Raw genomic sequence first — 18,443 nt, forward strand, 5'->3', positions numbered from 1 at the left:
TTCGCTCTGCACCTCCGTGCCTGCCTCTGCCAGCGCAGGCAGCTCCAGCACTGCTCCAGAACCCACTGAGCTCTTCTCAGTAGAGCACGCCTTCTCCCGGTCCGGTTGAGCTGAGCATGGCTCTTCCGCGGCCGGTTCGGCCGTGCATGGCTTTTCCGGGGCTGTTGCAGCTCCAGTGGGTTTCTGGGTTGCAGGCTGGGCTTGGGGCTCACTCTCTTTCGGGTCTGGTGCAGCAGCAGCTCCGGGGCCCTCAGCAGCCGGCCGAACTGTAGCCGCAGGGGGAACGACCCCAGCCGACTGGGCTGCGTCCTGCCCCGGTCGCTCAGAAACACCGGGGTCACTCTGCCTCTCAGGGCAGGCCCGAGCAAGATGACCAGTTTTTCCACATTTAAAACACTTAATATCTGTATCAGAAGAAACAAACAGATTGTAGTCAAAGCCTTCAACTCTGAATTTAAAAACGGCATTCAGCTCTTCCACACCTTCTTTAAAAACCATGAAGACCATTCTTCTAAACGAAACTAAGTGTTTAACCAGTGGGGACTTACAGCCAAGAGGGATTCTCTTAATGGGGGAGACAATTCGCCCGTACCGAGACAGTTCTTTACAGATAGCTTCATCTGAAATAAAAGGAGGGACGTTGGACAACAAGACTTTCTTAGCTGGGGAACTGAGGGGAGAAACCAGTATTTGCTCATTATTAACAATGATGCCTTTCTGAATCAGATTTCTTACTTTCTCAACATTATTCAGAAACACCACAATGGCACTGTTCATTCTGGAGGCAGAGACAATGTTCTCATGTCCCACCACGTTACCGACTGCTAAACAACATTCTTCAACACTCACCGGACACACCACACGGACACCGTGCCGGCGAGTCAAACTCTCACACAACCTCGCAGTCGGATCCGCCATAACCACGCTTCACCGACACGCTACTCACACACACCTGCACACACACACGCGCACACACTCGCACACACTCACACACACAGTTATTGTCCGCACACACTCGCTCACACTCACACAATAAGTATATTAATATTCCGAGATTTTAAACGGAAAAGAATTGCACTTTAGTGCCGAAAAAATTGGCAAAACGCCAACCGCTCTCACGCGCTCCACACGCCACACTCGCCTCTCCACCGCGCATGCGCAGAGAGAGATTGTGTGTGTTTGTGTGAGGGAGAGAGAGAGAGATTGTATGTGTGTGTTTGTGTGAGGGAGAGAGAGAGAGATTGTGTGTTTGTGTGAGGGAGAGAGAGAGAGAGAGATTGTGTGTGTGTGTTTGTGTGAGGGAGAGAGAGATTGTGTGTGTGTTTGTGTGAGAGAGAGAGAGAGATTGTGTGTGTGTGTTTGTGTGAGGGAGAGAGAGAGAGATTGTGTGTGTGTGTTTGTGTGAGGGAGAGAGAGATTGTGTGTTTGTGTGAGGGAGAGAGAGAGAGATTGTGTGTGTGTGTGTGAGGGAGAGAGAGAGAGAGAGATTGTGTGTTTGTGTGTGTTTGTGTGAGGGAGAGAGAGAGAGATTGTGTGTTTGTGTGAGGGAGAGAGAGAGAGATTGTGTGTGTGTGTGTGAGGGAGAGAGAGAGAGAGAGATTGTGTGTTTGTGTGTGTTTGTGTGAGGGAGAGAGAGAGAGATTGTGTGTTTGTGTGAGGGAGAGAGAGAGAGATTGTGTGTGTGTGTGTGAGGGAGAGAGACAGAGAGAGATTGTGTGTGTGTGTGTGTTTGTGTGAGGGAGAGAGAGAGAGATTGTGTGTTTGTGTGAGGGAGAGAGAGAGAGAGATTGTGGGTGTGTGTGAGGGAGAGAGAGAGAGAGATTGTGGGTGTGTGTGTGTGTGTGTTTGTGTGAGGGAGAGAGAGAGAGATTGTGTGTTTGTGTGAGGGAGAGAGAGAGAGATTGTGTGTGTGTGTGAGGGAGAGAGAGAGAGAGAGAGATTGTGTGTTTGTGTGTGTTTGTGTGAGGGAGAGAGAGAGAGATTGTGTGTTTGTGTGAGGGAGAGAGAGAGAGATTGTGTGTGTGTGTGTGAGGGAGAGAGAGAGAGAGAGATTGTGTGTTTGTGTGTGTTTGTGTGAGGGAGAGAGAGAGAGATTGTGTGTTTGTGTGAGGGAGAGAGAGAGAGATTGTGTGTGTGTGTGTGAGGGAGAGAGACAGAGAGAGATTGTGTGTGTGTGTGTTTGTGTGAGGGAGAGAGAGAGAGATTGTGTGTTTGTGTGAGGGAGAGAGAGAGAGAGATTGTGGGTGTGTGTGAGGGAGAGAGAGAGAGAGATTGTGGGTGTGTGTGTGTGTGTTTGTGTGAGGGAGAGAGAGAGAGATTGTGTGTTTGTGTGAGGGAGAGAGAGAGAGAGATTGTGTGTGTGTTTGTGTGAGGGAGAGAGAGAGAGATTGTGTGTGTGTGTGTGTTTGTGTGAGGAAGAGAGAGAGATTGTGTGCGTGTGTGTTTGTGTGAGGGAGAGAGAGAGAGATTGTGTGTGTGTGTGTTTGTGTGAGGGAGAGAGAGAGATTGTGTGTGTGTTTGTGTGAGGGAGAGAGAGAGATTGTGTGTGTGTGTGTTTGTGTGAGGGAGAGAGAGAGAGATTGTGTGTTTGTGTGAGGGAGAGAGAGAGATTGTGTGTGTGTGTGAGAGAGAGAGAGAGATTGTGTGTGTGTTTGTGTGAGGGAGAGAGAGAGAGAGTGTGTGTGTGTGTGAGAGAGAGAGATTGTGTGTGTGTGTGAGAGAGAGAGAGAGAGAGAGAGAGAGCGAGAGAGAGTGTGTGTGTGTGATAGAGAGAGAGAGAGAGAGAGAGATTGTGTGTGTGTGTGAGAGAGAGAGAGAGATTGTGTGTTTGTGTGAGGGAGAGAGAGAGAGATTGTGTGTTTGTGTGAGGGAGAGAGAGAGAGATTGTGTGTGTGTGTGTGTGTGTGAGAGAGAAATAGTGAAACACTAATGTTTCTATGGTGGCCTCTACAGTCGAACACCAATACAGAACACATTTTAAAAGATTTTTCTTTCCACAAAGAAAAGTGTTGAATCTTTTGATTCCTCCAACCTTTGAGGAGACGTTTATTTAACATTTATGAAGGAAGTCTTCAGTGCCGGCGCTTTGTAATATTTTTCCTCCAAGGGATCTTCTGCAGATGAGTGTGTGTTCTCTCAGATGAGTGTGTTCTCTCAGATGAGTGTGTTCTCTCAGATGAGTGTGTGTTCTCCAGTGTGTTGTTAATCTTCAAGAGAAAGAAAAATGGAGCAGTGGTGAAGAAGCGACTGTTTACTCCAGCACACATCACACCATCCTGTCATGGATTACTGTCCTCGAACCGCATGCTCTCATCTGCTTATATACACTATACAAGTTAGAAATCAAATAGAAACCTGGCTGCTTGTATAAATAAACTCAATTTAATAAAAGAAAACTAAGAACGAATTAAAAGAAATAAGAATAATATGGAATAAAAAGTAACAATTTTTGCTAACGTTACTGTTAACACAAAGCACTAAGAATCTGACACTAAAACTACACTATATTGCCAAAAGTTTTGGGACGCCTGCCTTCACATGCACATGAATGTAATATGGAGTTGTCCCGCCCTTTGCAGCTATAACAGCTTCAACTCTCCTGGGAAGGCTTTCCACAAGGTTTAGGAGTGTGTTTATGGGAATATTTTGACTGTTCCTCTAGAAGTGTATTCATGAGGTCAGGCACTGATGTTGGATGAGAAGGTCTGGCTCAAAGTTCCTCCACACCAAACTCTCTCATCCATGGACCTTGCTTTGTGCACTGGTGTGCGGTCATGTTGGAACAGGAAGGGGTCATCCCCAAACTGTTCCCTCAAAGTTGGGAGCAAGAAATTGTCCAAAATGTCTTGGTATGAAGCTGAAGCATTAAGAGTTCCTTTCACTGGAACTAAGGGGCCGAGCCCAACCCCTGAAAAACAACACCTGAATTCAATGATTTGCGGGGGTGTCCCAAAACATTTGGCAGGATAGTGTATTACAGCAGCAGCATCTCAACATCGAAACTTTACTAAACCGTTCTGATGCATGAACAATTCCCAGATTTTGGTGGACAGATGGTTGTCCCATACAGCCTTGCATTTTCTCACATGGCCTCTAGACTTTTTAGCCAGAGAGCAGTGGGTGGTTCGGGTGGGTCGAGGACATGTTTGCATACTCATGAATATTCCTCAACCCTTGTGTACTTCATATAGCGGTAAAAGGAGTCGAGATATTCCTAGGACCTTTTAGTCGTTTCCTGAGCAAATAAGAATGGATCATTTTGCTCTTGTTAAAAATAGCCAGACCCAGAACTCAGTATTCTGAGTAATTGTGCTTTGGTATTGTTCTTGAGTATTATTTTGAGTTGTGTCTCTTATCCTCATATTAGTGTTTAATAAAATAATAAAAATCACAATCCACTCTCGGTGCTTATCTCCTGTGTTGTGTGAAGTGGAAAAAAATAAATAAACCCAGAAACTCCCCCGACCGCCGACCCGCTTGTCTCCTCAGCAGCATGTCGTGGGTGTGTGACACTGGCAGAGAGAATCACATCAGAGCTCTTGTCGCCGTGAGGAGGCGTTCGCTGCTTTGACGATTTCCATTTCGTCTATCGCCAGCACATTCCTTCCTGTGGCCTTGTCTTTGGATTTTTTTTTTGGCTTCTGGAGACGATGCTTAAGCAGCTAGAGTTGTCAGGAGGCTAGAATTGTCATAATCAGCAGCATCCCTGGACTATCGGGAGCCATCCGTACGGCGCACTATTAGCGCCGGCTTCACGTTCCAGACTCCAGACTTTCGTACACCAGGCGAAATCTGCACCGTCAAAATTCTCCAATACGCCGGTAGAGTGAAATTACTCGTGAGAACCCTTCCTGTCGTGTGCAGTAAGCAGTTTTACAGTGCGTGACCATCCATAAAGGCCCCGCAGTGTGTAATTCTATTTAAAAAGGCCACTAAAAACAATTTGCACTCAAGTAACTGGAGCAGCGTAAAAATAACCGCAGTAAGGTTCTAGTGAATGTAACGGCTGTAAAGGTGTGTGTATCGCATTAAGTGCGCACATGTCAGTGTATGTTTCTTCAGGGCATGAAATGCTTTACATCCTTGCTCGGCTGTGGCTCCTGAACGTTTCTCGCTTCGGGATGTTTTGGATTTTCCCGTCGTTCGCTGTTGTACCTGCACAGGAAATGTTTACTTCGTGTAGTCGCTTTTTTGCTTGGGCACTTTTACTCACTGGTCACTTAACGAGGAACCTATACACATTGCTCACTGAATGTTTAATTGCTTGGGCAGGAAGGAAATCGCTGATTCTCAAACTTCTAAGTTGCTCAAAAGCTCCTGGTTTTGTAGAGTCAGCTGCACTTGGCTGGTTATGGAAAGGAAATGATTTAAATGTGTACCTACACTTAGCATTAAAAGCAAAACAAAGTTCTGAATGAAGAAATTAAGGAACGGCATTTCATCACAACTCGAGATGCTACACTATTTTGGCAAAAGGTTTAGGAGTGTGTTTATGGGAATTTTTGACCGTTCCTCTAGAAGCACATTTGTGAGGTCAGGCACTGATGTTGGACGAGAAGGTCTGGCTCACAGTCTCCGCTCTAATTCATCCCAAAGGTGTTCTATGGGGTTGAGGTCAAGTTAAGTTCCTCCACACCAAACTCACTCATCCATGTCTTTATGGACCTTGCTTTATGCTCTGGTGTGCAGTCATGTTGGAACAGGAAGGGGTCATCCCCAAACTGTTCCCACAAAGTTGGGAGCATGAAATTGTCCAAAATGTCTTGGTATGAAGCTGAAGCATTAAGAGTTCCTTTCACTGGAACGAAAGGGGCCAAGGCGGAAAGGAAGGAACAGAAGAAGGGAAGGAAGGAAGGAAGGAAGAATGGAAGGAAGGAAGGAAGAATGGAAGTAAGACAGACAGGAAGGAAGGAAGAATAGAAGCAAGACAGAGAAGGAAGGATGGAAGGAAGGAATTAAGGCAGGAAGGAAGGAAGAGGTGATGTGATGAGCAGTATGTTCACATATAGTAACTATACAGAATGCGTAAACGTTACAGAACAGAAAGTGATGCATTACATGCAGGCGAGTTACATTTAAATGACCACAGGAATGTCCAGCTGAGACATGTGACCTCACTAGACCAGAGCGTTAGTTCTGTCCTGCTCGGGAATAACGAGAGCAGATCCCTTTCCTTTAATTCGATCTGATTTCTCTTCCTCGTACAGCATGCTGCTGGAAGTAAAGATGCTGACATGCCGATTCGTGACCACAACATTGTTTTGCATTTTTCAGGAAAACGGAATCCCAAGGAACTGGAAACTCTCTCCGCTGTGGTCCCATTAACGCTGATTAGCACCCAAGTGCCTCCCTGAAGTCGACAGTGATTTTTATTTTAAGACTAGGTGGTCATTAAGGCACTGCTTAGCGAGCTCCATGCCCTCATTTCAGCGTGTAGTCCCGTTGTTGATTAGTCCAATTACTGCAGGATTACCGCCGCATTTGATGAAGTTGTGCATCGCAATACGTTGGTTCTTCAGGGTCGGAAAATATTTTGCTTCCTCCCTCTGTTGAGTGGGGAAACAGTGGAGCAGATAAACACAGAGTCTGCTGATGTTTCTGATAGTCAGAGTCAAGGGACTGCAAGCCATGCTGCAGAAACAAGAACATGTGCATTCGTGCATGGAGTAACTTGTACAATCCATCCCTCTCTCTCTCTCTCTGTCTCTTATTGCTCTCTCTGTCTGTTTCACTCACTCACTCTCTGTCTGTCTTTCTCTCTATCTCAGTCCACCTTCTATCTCTCTCCGTCTCTCTTGCGCTCACTCAGCCCCCCCCCCTCTGTCTGTCTGTCATCTCTCTCACTCTCATTCTCCCTGTCTCTCTGCCTCTCAGCCACACCTCTCTATCTCTCATGCACTCCATCACCCTGATGTGCATTGAGAATTTAGTGATGCTGTGAATTCTTTCTATCTGTCTTTCTATTTTTTATTCTTTTCCTCCCCCAAATGCACCGAGTGTCTGACATACTGATTGTGGAAAAGCTTCTTCTTTTTTTTTTCTTTTTTTTTTTTAAAGCTTCAGATGTTCTATTCGCAGTGTTCAGCTGTGAGAAGAAGTAGAGGGAAAAAAACACTTCAAGACATGCTATAGGAAAATAATCAATAACCAGGACGCGTGATGTGTTATTTTCCTATATCATCACTTCCTGAAGTGTTTATTCCTCTTATAGCACTGCAATTTGCAGATGATTACAAGACAAGTCAGTAAACAGCTGCTCCCTCAATATAGCCCCTGAAATCTGACCATGCATAAATCTGTCCGGAAGATTCCTGTGAAAACTCTGGCATTTGGCAGACCCCTTTATCCAGAGTGATTTACATTTATCTGATTTATATATCTAAGCAATTAAGAGTTAAGGGCCTTGCTCAGGGGCCCAGCAGATACAGCAAGTTGCAGCGACAAAGCCACCGGTGTTCATGATGGCAACTCTCACCGACATTAGCACCACTGACTCTCTGAGACTAGATGTGGGCGTGTCCGGCAATTGATATGAAGTTTATATGCAAACGCCAAATAGGAACGTAGTACAGCGGCGGGAGACTTGCAGCGATAAACCTGCTGTGTGTGTGAAAAATACTGACACTGGAGACTCCTTCCCTTATTACATAAACATAACACTATATTGGCAAAGGTTTTGGGACGTCTGCCTTTACATGCACATGAGTGTAATATGGAGTTGGCCCATGGCTTCAACTCTTCTGGGAAGGCTTTCCACAAGGTTTAGAAGTGTCTTTATGGGGAATTTTTGACCATTCCTCTAGAAGCGCATTTGTGAGGGCAGGCACTGATGTTGGACAAGAAGGTCTGCCTCGCAGTCTCTCTGCTCTAATTCATGTAATTCATGACAGTGTTCTGTCAGGTTGAGGTCAGGACTTTGTCCCAGGCCAGTGAATTCCTGAATTCAATGATTTGCGGGGGTGTCCCAAAACTTTTGGCAATATAGTGTATCTATTATTATTATTATTATTATTATTATTATGTTTTTTTCCTCTTTGTTAAATAGAATTTTAACAAATTATTATTAGCCTTAGATTATGTGGATCGTCCACCATATGTCTTCTCTGTGAATGAGCTGTTACTATGGTAACAATAACTTAGAGGTAAAGAAAATCTTCCGGCCAGTCCGATTCAAGGATTCAGCATCTCTGTGGTATAAATGGTAGCATGCAGTACCATTTATATCTCATAAATCCACATCTTTCCATTTTGCTTTTTCTTTCACTTCATCACCTTGTCAGTCTTATCTGCTCTTTCCTTTCGCTCATTAACTCATGCTATCATTATTGTCTTAGTAGGTATCTCTCCATTATTACTCTCTCTCCGTCTCTCTCTCTCGATCGCACTCTCTCTCACCTTCTCTTTGTTTGCCTCTCTCTCACTCTCTCTCTCTTTGTTTGTCTGCCTGTCTTTCCCTCCCTCTCTCTCTCTCTCTCTCTCTCTCTCTCTGTCTGTCAGTCTCTCTCTCTCACTCACCTTCTCTTTGTTTCTCTCCCACCCTCTGTCTCTCTCTCTTGATCTCGAGCTCTCTCGATCTTACTCTCTCTCTCACCTTCTCTATGTTTGCCTCTCTCACTCTTTCTCTCTTTGTTTGTCTGCCTGCCTGTCTGCCCCCCCCGTTTGTCTGTCTGCCCCCCCCGTTTGTCTGTCTGTCTCTCTCACTCACCTTCTCTTTGTTTCTCTCTCTCTCTCCCTTTAGCTCTCTCCCTCCCTTTAGCTCTCTCCCTCTCTCCTGCTGGATGTAACACCAGCTCATTATGGTTAATAAGTGGGAAAAGTAGAAGAGTCACGTTTACGTCACCGGTGTATCCAGAGCTGGTGGACTTCATGTCGCTGGGTGAGAGCGGGAAAAGCCGTGGGAAAGCGAGTGAATAAAAGAGTTGGGCTGAGTGTCAGTGTGTTTACTGTCATTTGTAAGTGTATGGGAAAGCTCGGGGTGTGTGTGATTGTTGGAGACTCGGGTGCCGTGTTAGAGCTGGATTGTGCTGATCACAGTGCTGGGTAATTAGGGAGGGTGAGTGGGTTAAATGTGCATGTAAACTGTTGCGAGTGAACCGTCTCGTTGATTGATTAATTGGCTGCTGCTGATAAGTGATGGCACTGTGAGAGGCAGGAAGCAATCTATGCCCTGTCATCCATTCCCCCGCACCCCCTGCCTCGTGCCTCCACACACTCTCTCTCCTGATTAAACACTCCAGTAGGTTTTGCCACCGCATGTTTGATTAGCAGTCACAGCCGGTAAAGTAGACAACTTCTTTTGATTATTAATAATGAAATATTAATGCTGTGCAGCTATTTGCTTTGTAGTTTCTGCCAGCGCTGGCGTAGTCTTTGGCTCCATCTCATATCTCGGTCTTTTTCAACACTTCGTTTCTTTACCTTCAGGGTGCCGGGTATGTCATCTGACATCTCGCTGGGTTTTTGTTTTTAATTCTCCTCAGTCCCAATGGCCACATCTTTCCATTCCTATGTTAAGTTTAAATATTAAAACGACACATCATCCAGAATAAAACTGCTTTGTATTCGGAGCGTTCTATAACCCTTGCATTATAATAAATCATAACATGTTATAAAGCATGCATTATACCTTCAGATAAGCCTATATCACTTATGCAGCTAGAAGGCATCATGTCAGGTTACATAATGTAACGTTCAGAAGAATTTAATGCATTATAGGACAGACGCCGAATGTTGTGGTTTAGCGGCATGAAACTGAAGTTATTGCTATGGCAACCGGTAGCAGGAACGTCTCCTTGTGATGTCGTAGTACAGCGATGGGAGACTTGCAGTGATAAACCTGCTGTGTGTAAATGTTACATAAACATAGCATACACTATCTTGCCAAAAGTTTTGGGACGTCTGCCTTTACATGCACATGAATGTAATATGGAGTTGCCCCACCCTTTGCAGCTATAACAGCTTCAACTCTTCTGGGAAGGCTTTCCACAAGGTTTAGGAGTGTGTTTATGGGGAATTTTTTGACCATTCCTGTATTGCCAAAAGTTTTGGGATGTCTGCCCAGAATTCATCATAAAGCATTAGTATTATGTCAGGTTACATAATGTTCAGAAGAAAAGAATGTGCTATGGGACAGACACTACATTATATCTTCAAGCTCAAATCTCCTCGGTTCGATCCTGAGCTCAAGTGTCCCCCTGGCTTCCTTCGTGTTCTCGTTTGCTCATGTTCCCTCCCACCTCCCAAAAACATGCCACAGGACCTGCGACGCTAAATCGCCCGTTGTGAGCGAATATGGAAAGTGATGTGTTCACGCCTCGCATCTAGTGCTTGACTGTATTGCCGCCTCACATCCAGCGTTCCCAGGATAAGCTCTGAATCCGCCGTGAAAGTGATTAAGATAAATGAATGGGATTATGTGTTGTGTAACCTGACATTATCATGTTTAGATGCTTTAGAAGTGTTAGTTTAGTTTAGTTGCTACTCCTTTAGCTGTACGTACATACACACACACACACACACACACACAGGCTTAATACTGGATTGCAACTTTTTTTACTGCACTTTTTCGTTGCTATGTGAAACCTGCTAGAACCTTTCAAATCCAAACCAGGATTCGTCTTGAGTTACAGTAGTATGGGTTACAAATCTGTATAGATTCTGTATGTACTTCGTATTGTTGCATCCTCAGCAGTTTGTATGCTCTCAGGAACAAGATGTACCAGTGTGTACCGTTGATCGTTACTGGGCTGTACCTCGAGGGTATGTACCTATATGTGTGATGCACTGGGAAATGAATGTGGTGTACCTTTTAAAGCTAACACAGCTGTGGTCCTTCAGGTCTAGTTATATGCCTTAAATAAGATTTAAAGGTACACTATGTTTACAATTGCATGTCCTGTATAGCCTTGAGGTAGTTGTTGTAGAAATGTATAGTTACCTATACCTTTTAAGGACGACAACATCCTCCTAATTAATACACACAATAACATTCTTCACAGGCTGTATCTACATCACACCATTCCAACTGACTGTAGAAAGGACATTGTTCATAATCACACTCTCCAGTGTTTATGATAATTCATAATCACTCTCTCCGGTGTCACCCAAATGAGGATGGGGTTCCCTTTTGAGTCTGGTTTCTTCCTCTTACCATCTAAGGGAGTGTTTCCTTGCTACAGTCGCCTCAGGCTGGCTCACTAGGGATGATTTTGTCCAACATTAATCTTGGACTTTTGTACTATGTTTCTTATGTTCTGTAAAGCTGCTTTGAGACAATGTCCATTTGTCCAAGTGTATAGTGACCTATTTTTTCTCTGAGAGTTGACTTTTTAAGTTCAAAAGTATTTAAAAGTTTTCTGAATTGTAAACGTGTGTGGTCGGTCCGTGTGTCTGGTGCTCAGTCCTGTAATTTAGTCGCAAAACTGGAAAGTTCATCCATCTGCTGTTCTTTAATTATTTCTCTATGGTACGAGTACTAGAGCAGAGAAAAACAGCGCTTGAATGATTCGTGCAGGAAAACTTGGAAACGTAACAATATTTTTAGCCGAGCAAGCCAGCGCCAGATGTGAGTTTTCTCAAACGTTTTATTTTTCAGATGTTTTATGAAATTCAGGTTTCATACACCAATAAGATCTTCCATATCCTCTGCTACCACCCTGAAACTTGAAACAGGAAGTAACGATACAAGTTCCACGAAATGCTTTACCAACCATACGTAGCTGATGTTGAGCGTGTTAGGATTTGTGAAGTGATAACGCATGTCTCAGAAGGATCAGGGATCAGAACATTTGGTGAAGTGTGAAAGCTGTTTCAGAGCAGTAGAAAAACCAGGTGCACAATAATGCTATGGAATTGTAGCCTTTGCTTATCGCTTCGACGAACCTCAAGGGGTATATCAAGTATCTTTCACCGTGAAAGGATGGGGGGAAAAATCACAAACAAAACAAAACACAAGTGCGAAAACGACCTTAATGTATCCGTCTTCTCGCATCTCGTCCTCAGGCATATCTCTGGATAAGGTCTTTGACTACAGTGAGTACTGGGAAGTGGCCCGTGGTCTCTACGCTCCATTTGACTGCACGGCCACTATGAAATCCGGGAATGCTGACGTTTACGAGAACGAGATCCCGGGAGGCCAGTACACCAACCTGCACTTTCAGGCTCACAGCATGGGCCTAGGCAACAAGTTCAAGGAGGTGAAGAAAGCCTATGCTGAGGCCAACAAACTGCTGGGAGACCTCATCAAGGTAAGTGGGCCGCATCCAAGCAATCCTCCCGTGTTTGGAAGAGAAGTACAGTGCAGTCGTTTCAATCGGGTTCACGAGCTGCAGCGTTTCTGATTGCCACAGTGCCAATCAGTGTCCTTTGAGACCTGTGGCAAGTGTGTCGAAAGTGGCGTTTCGTCAGCGGCAGCTGTTTGATTTCTTTTCCCCAACTTTGAAAGAGCAGATATGCTGTAATTAAATAACACAATTTTCATGCGGCACGCTCTCTATAGTTAAATACGACTTAATTAGCGCCTACTGCTCTGACAGACACCTCACCCCACTCTCTGCAATTCACGCGTACGTTCGCAAGATCACAAGAGTCCTGGGCCCAAGAGCTCTACTCTGCCTTCAAGTTTTAATTGCACGCTGACTTCACTGTCACTCTCCTCTTGCAATCCTTTCAGTCGTAGTAAAAATAGAAAACGGCATAAACATCACACAGGAGGGGTGTGATCCTGTCATGGGTTCCTTTGGCACAGAGACAGCTCCGATAAGTTGTTTTAAGCAAATTACAGCTCCTCAGCGATTTTGATCCGTGTGCCCTTTTATCCGTTCGCCTCCTCAGTCGATGACATCCGTGCATATTTGGTCTCACCTTGCTGCTTTTTATTTCCTGCTGTTTAATTAATGGCTGCTGTTGTGTACTCGTCTTCAGCCCGAGCGGAACAGGCAAACATGTACCATAGCGTTTGTGTGGCGCGCGAACACTGGTTTTCATTACAGCCTCTCCATCGTCTCAGTCACTCCATTTAATTTTCCCTTGCCTTCATGCTGATGGTTGGGGGTGACTATAAATGTAATCTAGTCTGAGTCATATCCTTTCAGCCAACTTCACAAAGACTAGTAATGGATTGTAGAGGCTACGGTGTTTAAGAGATTGAGGTAAACTTCTATGACTCACGTCTCTCTCTCTCTCTCTCTCTCTCTCTCTCTGTCTCTCTCTGTCTCTCTCCAGGTGACTCCCTCTTCAAAGATTGTGGGAGACCTGGCGCAGTTCATGGTGCAGAACTCCCTGACACGGGCCGAGGTGGAAGAGCGGGCCGACGAGCTCTCCTTCCCTCTCTCGGTGGTGGAGTTCCTGCAGGGCCACATCGGCATCCCTCATGGAGGCTTCCCGGAGCCGTTCAGGTCTAAGGTAAGACCTAGCTGAACTTAAATGATAAGGTAAGACCGAGATCTACTTGAATGAAAACTGCATGTTTAAGAACAGGGAAAAGTAAATAATCTTCAACATGAAGGAGAAAAAGTATAATCAGGGGTCCAGCAATAAGGGGAAAAAAGCCTGCTTATGGCTCCAGCAATGAGGACAAAAAGCATGCTCTTGGGTCCCACAATGAGGACAAAAAACATGCTTAGGGATCCAGCAGTTACAACAAAAAGCACAATTAGGTCCAGCAATGAGGACAAAAAGCATGCTTAGGGATCCAGCAATGAGGATGAAAAGCATGCTCTGGGGTCCCACAATGAGGACAAAAAGCATGCTTAGGGATACAGTAATGAGAACAAAAAGCACAATTAGGTCCAGCAATGAGGACAAAACGCATGCTTAGGGATCGAGCAATGAGAACAAAAAGCACAATTAAGTCCAGCAATGAGGACAAAACGCATGATTAGGTCCAGAAATGAGGAGGAAAAGCCTGCTCAGGTCCAGCAATGAAGAGAAAAAGCATGCTTATGTCCAGCAATGAGGAGAAAAAGCATTCAATGCAGACAAACAGCATACTCATGTCCAGCAATGAGGAGAAAAAACATTCTCATTTCCAGCAATGAGTAGAAAAAAGCATGCCCAGGTCCAGCAACAAAGATAAAAAGCATGTTAATGTCCAGAAATGAGGAGAAAAAGCTGCATGCTCAGGTCCAGCAATGAGGAGAAATAGCATGCTTGTTTCCAGCAATGAGAACAAAAAGCATGCTCAGGTCCAGCAATGAGGACAAAAAGCATGCTCAGGGGTCCATCATGTGACATGTCAGAAGGTTGTACCTGGTTTACAAAAGATTATTAATAAAATGAATTAATAATATATCTTTATAACATCCAGCCCTAGCAGAGTGTAGGGATGAGGAGTTGAGTGAGCTGGTCAGACTAAATGACTAAAGCCCTGCTGCAGCACTCTCTTTTAGGAAGAAATGAGTCAAGGGCTAAATCCCACTGCGTATCCCATTGGGTAATGCAGAAAACTGATAACCAAAGTGAAAATAATTAAACTAATAAAAATTCGGCGTAGTTATAGAACAAAATAAGCATCAGAAGGTGTCGAAGATTGCATTTTGATGAGGTTAATATGAATGGTGGTGCAGGGTGGAGGATTGATTTAAGCAGTAAACTAGGGTTAGTTTTAGGGTTAGAGTACCTATTAGTAACCTAGTTTTAACTATTAGTAAACCATTATATAAGAGTGACGCAATTTCGGGTCATTTAAAGGTTATAACTCTCATCTGCATTCCTTTTTCATAAACCTTTTAATTCTTCTCATAAAACTGCATAGCACAGACATAAAACAGCCAAATGAAGCTGATAATTAAAGCTTTCCAGGATAAAAAAAACCCCCTCTTTTTTCCATAATCTAATTGATGTACAGACTCCAAAAGCATCTATATGCTCTAAACTCCCAACACATAATTTCGTTTCAGCTTTTCCAGCACATTCTCTGCTGAGAAAATGAGGCATGTTGTAATTTTACTGGTTTGCTCTTCCTTGTGTGTATTAAGTGCCGGATAAGTTCTCTCCGCGGAGTTCATTATAACGTGAGCAGTTAGTCTCTTTAATCTGATCTTGGCACTGGATGGAAAGTGTTTTTTGGCAGATGGCAGGTGCTTTCTAGGAGTATAAGACTATTACCTGTTCGTTCACATTGCGCATATATCGTTCCAAGCTGCTGGTTCAACTTGAAATAGAAAATGAAATCTACATGCTGTGGTTATTTACAACCAAACACAGAAAAAGACGAATGGGAAAATATATAGCAAGTAAAAACATCTTGATATTTGTAAAGCAAAGCAGACCAAAGCTGTTGAGTGAAATGCAAATTACAGAGAAATAAATAAATAAATAAAAATCTTGAATAATAATAATAATAATGGTTTGTATTTCACTTTAAAAAGGGATTATTGAAGAGTCTTGATATTTGTAAAGCAAAGCAGTCCAAAGCAGTTGAGTGAACTGCAAATTACAGATAAATAAATAAATAAATAAAAATCTTTAATAATAATAATAATGGTGTGTATTTCACTGGAAAAAGGGATTATTGAAAAGAGTCTTGAGATTTGTAAAGCAAAGCAGTCAAAAGCTGTTGAGTGAACTGCAAATTACAGATAAATAAATAAATTAAATAAATAAATAAATTCTTAAATACAAAATAAAAATAATAATAATAATAATGGTGTGTATTTCACTGGAAAAAGGGATTATTAAAAAGAGTCTTTATTTGTAAATATGATATTTCGAAAGCAGTTGAGTGAACTGCAAATTACAGATAAATAAATAAAAATAATAATAAATTAATTAATTCTTAATAATATAATAATAATAATAATAATAATAATAATAATAATAATGGTGTGTATTTCACTGGAAAAAGGGATTATTAAAAAGAGTCTTGAACTTTAAAAAAAATATACAGAGCTGCTGAAGAAAATGGTATTTTTTTAAATTCACAAAATATAAGAACAAACAGCAGTTTGCCGGACATTTTATTCACTCGAGTTTATAATCAGTCTTGAGCAGATATCCTCCACATTTTTTGGCAAGCTTTCTGCTGACTAAATGAGAGGACTATCTTTCAGAACAATGATGTCTTCCCAAATTGAGGAAATTTGTGTTTGTATTTTTCAAAAAATTCTACCTCATGATATTTGTTGCATCAAATCGACTTCAGTGGCTTGGGTTTGTTATATCAGAGAGGTTTGTTACGTTCGCCGGACACACGTCCAGTCAGAATCTCCTCTGAAGCAGGGACGCAGTGCTTATAATAATGCTCACGTTTCCAGGAAGATCTTAACAATGATGGACGAGAAACGTGCATAAGGAATTCCTGAAGACCTCTGCGGAAAAATCTTTTCTGCATGGCCTTTATGGATAATAAATAAATAAAAAGAAGATATTGCTTTTGTGACTTGACTGGTAGATATATAGTTTTATTTTGTGTCTTTGTTGAGCAGTTTTTAGGTTCTGGCTCCTGGAGCAAACTACTTGTAACAGACTACAAAAAAATGAATGAATGCTGTAAATGAATTGGCTTCGAATTAATGAACACAATGTCCTGCGAGCTTTATGTCCGAGAGCTCATCTACGTTCGCACGAAAGTAAAAACCTCGGGATCTCCGCTCTCCTCTAGATGCTACGTGAACCTTTCTGTCAACCTTTCTAAAAATAAACAAATATTTGCATCCATTTAGAACACGTAATCTGTTCACTCCATATTCATATCTGGTTACGTCCCCAGTGTTTATAGACGTGTTCTGTAATGAGTCAGGGTTTAATCGCTTCCACTTCCTTCCTTAGAAAAATAAAGGTTAAAGTGCTTCACAGCTTTAAATATTAGTCACTTGAAGCACCCAGTGATAACATTTTAAATTCGACATTTTTTATAATCCGTAAAAAAAAGAGAAAAGAACACTATTATGTCTTATAATGGTGCTTAGGTCCCTATCAGCTGTGACAGTAATGCAGCATGGGTAGGTGGTTTTATAATGAGCAGGGATATGTTTCAGTGTTTACAAGTCATCAAGGAATTAATTATAGTACTTCGCCGGAGCTTTTTGATGCATTATTCGAGTTTGTAAAAATGCTTTCAAGGGCATTGTTACTAAATTACAAAGAATCATTAGGACATTCATAAAGCTTTATGAGTACAGACGAAGCAGAAAATGGTAGCAAAGTTTATGTATGCTCTGTAGAGGCGCTTTATCAAGTTCGGGGGAATATATATATATATATATATATATATATATATATATATATATATATATATATATATATATATATATATATATATATATATATAATATATTGTTTAGAGAGCGCATCTCTGGTTCACATTAGCATGTGAATCAGACGAGCCAAAATTCAACATTTCTTTTCTTTTTTGCTGAGATGGCTTGATCTCTCCATCTCCGTCATGTTGGCTTTGTCGTTTTCTTTCTCTCTTTAAATAAAACCATTCTGTTTATAGCCATCTCTTGCGTCTCGCTCTTGTCAGCTAGAGGAAAAGCTCATCTTCCCCATTTGCCATTCATGCCCCAATTACCCAGCAGCCATTCCTGTGCAGGATCAATTGTTTCCCAGACAAATGTGCGTCCCTTCTGCAGTTTGGCTAATTTATTGTGCGCACTGCTTGCAAATAAATAGGCCATCTCCATGGCATGCTTCATGGATAACAAACATGTGCCTTGCATTGCCCCACATTTGCAGCATACAAATAAAATATTGCAATATTAACAACGCTCAGCTTTTTTTTTAGCGTTTGCCTACGGATATCAAAAAGTGTTTGATTTGAGCCCAAAGCATGTTTCAAGGCATTTCCTCCACCAGAGTAAGGCATAAGCGAAATCTGCATCAAATATTAACGTTTCATTTACACTTATAACCGCCACCACTCAAAGGATGTCCTTAAGGAGTGCTATGCAGCTGATTCGTCTAGCCTCTCAAATGGAAGCAAATAGAGAGGAAAAGAGGGGAGGATTAATTGTGCTTGCTGTAACGACCATATATAAATATTCGTATACTTTTGTGTCAGGCTCTGGGGGATTATAAGTACTCAACTGCCGACATATGTGCATATGGGTCCTCCATGCATGAGTGGTCAGAGTGGAGAGCTTACAGTCTCTCTAAGGGAGGCTACATTTAAACTACATTCCGGTGTTGCCGTTAATCCTTGTCCGGGTTCTCCGGAGTCGTGTAACGGATCATATCTGGTGCAGGTGTTGAAATCGCTGCCTCGTATAGAGGGTCGTCCAGGTGCTTCGCTTCCCGAGATGGACTTCAAGGCTTTGGAGAAGAGGCTGCATGAGTCGCACGGTGATGACATCACCCCAGAGGACGTGATGTCTGCAGCCATGTACCCCAAAGTGTTCCAGGAGTTCAAGGAGTTCACCACCAACTTCGGACCTGTCGACTGCCTCAACACACGCCTCTTCCTCGATGGGCCAAAGATCGCAGAGGAATTTGAGGTGCCGTTC

The 18,443-nt window shown here is 42.9% G+C and overlaps 1 protein-coding gene across 2 annotated transcripts in view; it reads left to right on the plus strand.

Moving 5' to 3' along the window:
• Window positions 1–18,443, plus strand: part of pcxa (pyruvate carboxylase a) — a 162,548-nt gene that overhangs the window by 138,638 nt on the left and 5,467 nt on the right. For both annotated transcript variants that reach the window (XM_058415127.1, XM_058415126.1), the window contains exons 17-19: window positions 12,001–12,245; window positions 13,222–13,401; window positions 18,186–18,434. In XM_058415127.1, the coding sequence (XP_058271110.1) occupies window positions 12,001–12,245; window positions 13,222–13,401; window positions 18,186–18,434 (674 nt within the window). The remainder of the gene's footprint in view (window positions 1–12,000; window positions 12,246–13,221; window positions 13,402–18,185; window positions 18,435–18,443) is intronic.

This window comes from Hemibagrus wyckioides, linkage group LG18 (assembly GCF_019097595.1).
Source record: "Hemibagrus wyckioides isolate EC202008001 linkage group LG18, SWU_Hwy_1.0, whole genome shotgun sequence".
Classification (NCBI taxonomy): domain Eukaryota; kingdom Metazoa; phylum Chordata; class Actinopteri; order Siluriformes; family Bagridae; genus Hemibagrus; species Hemibagrus wyckioides.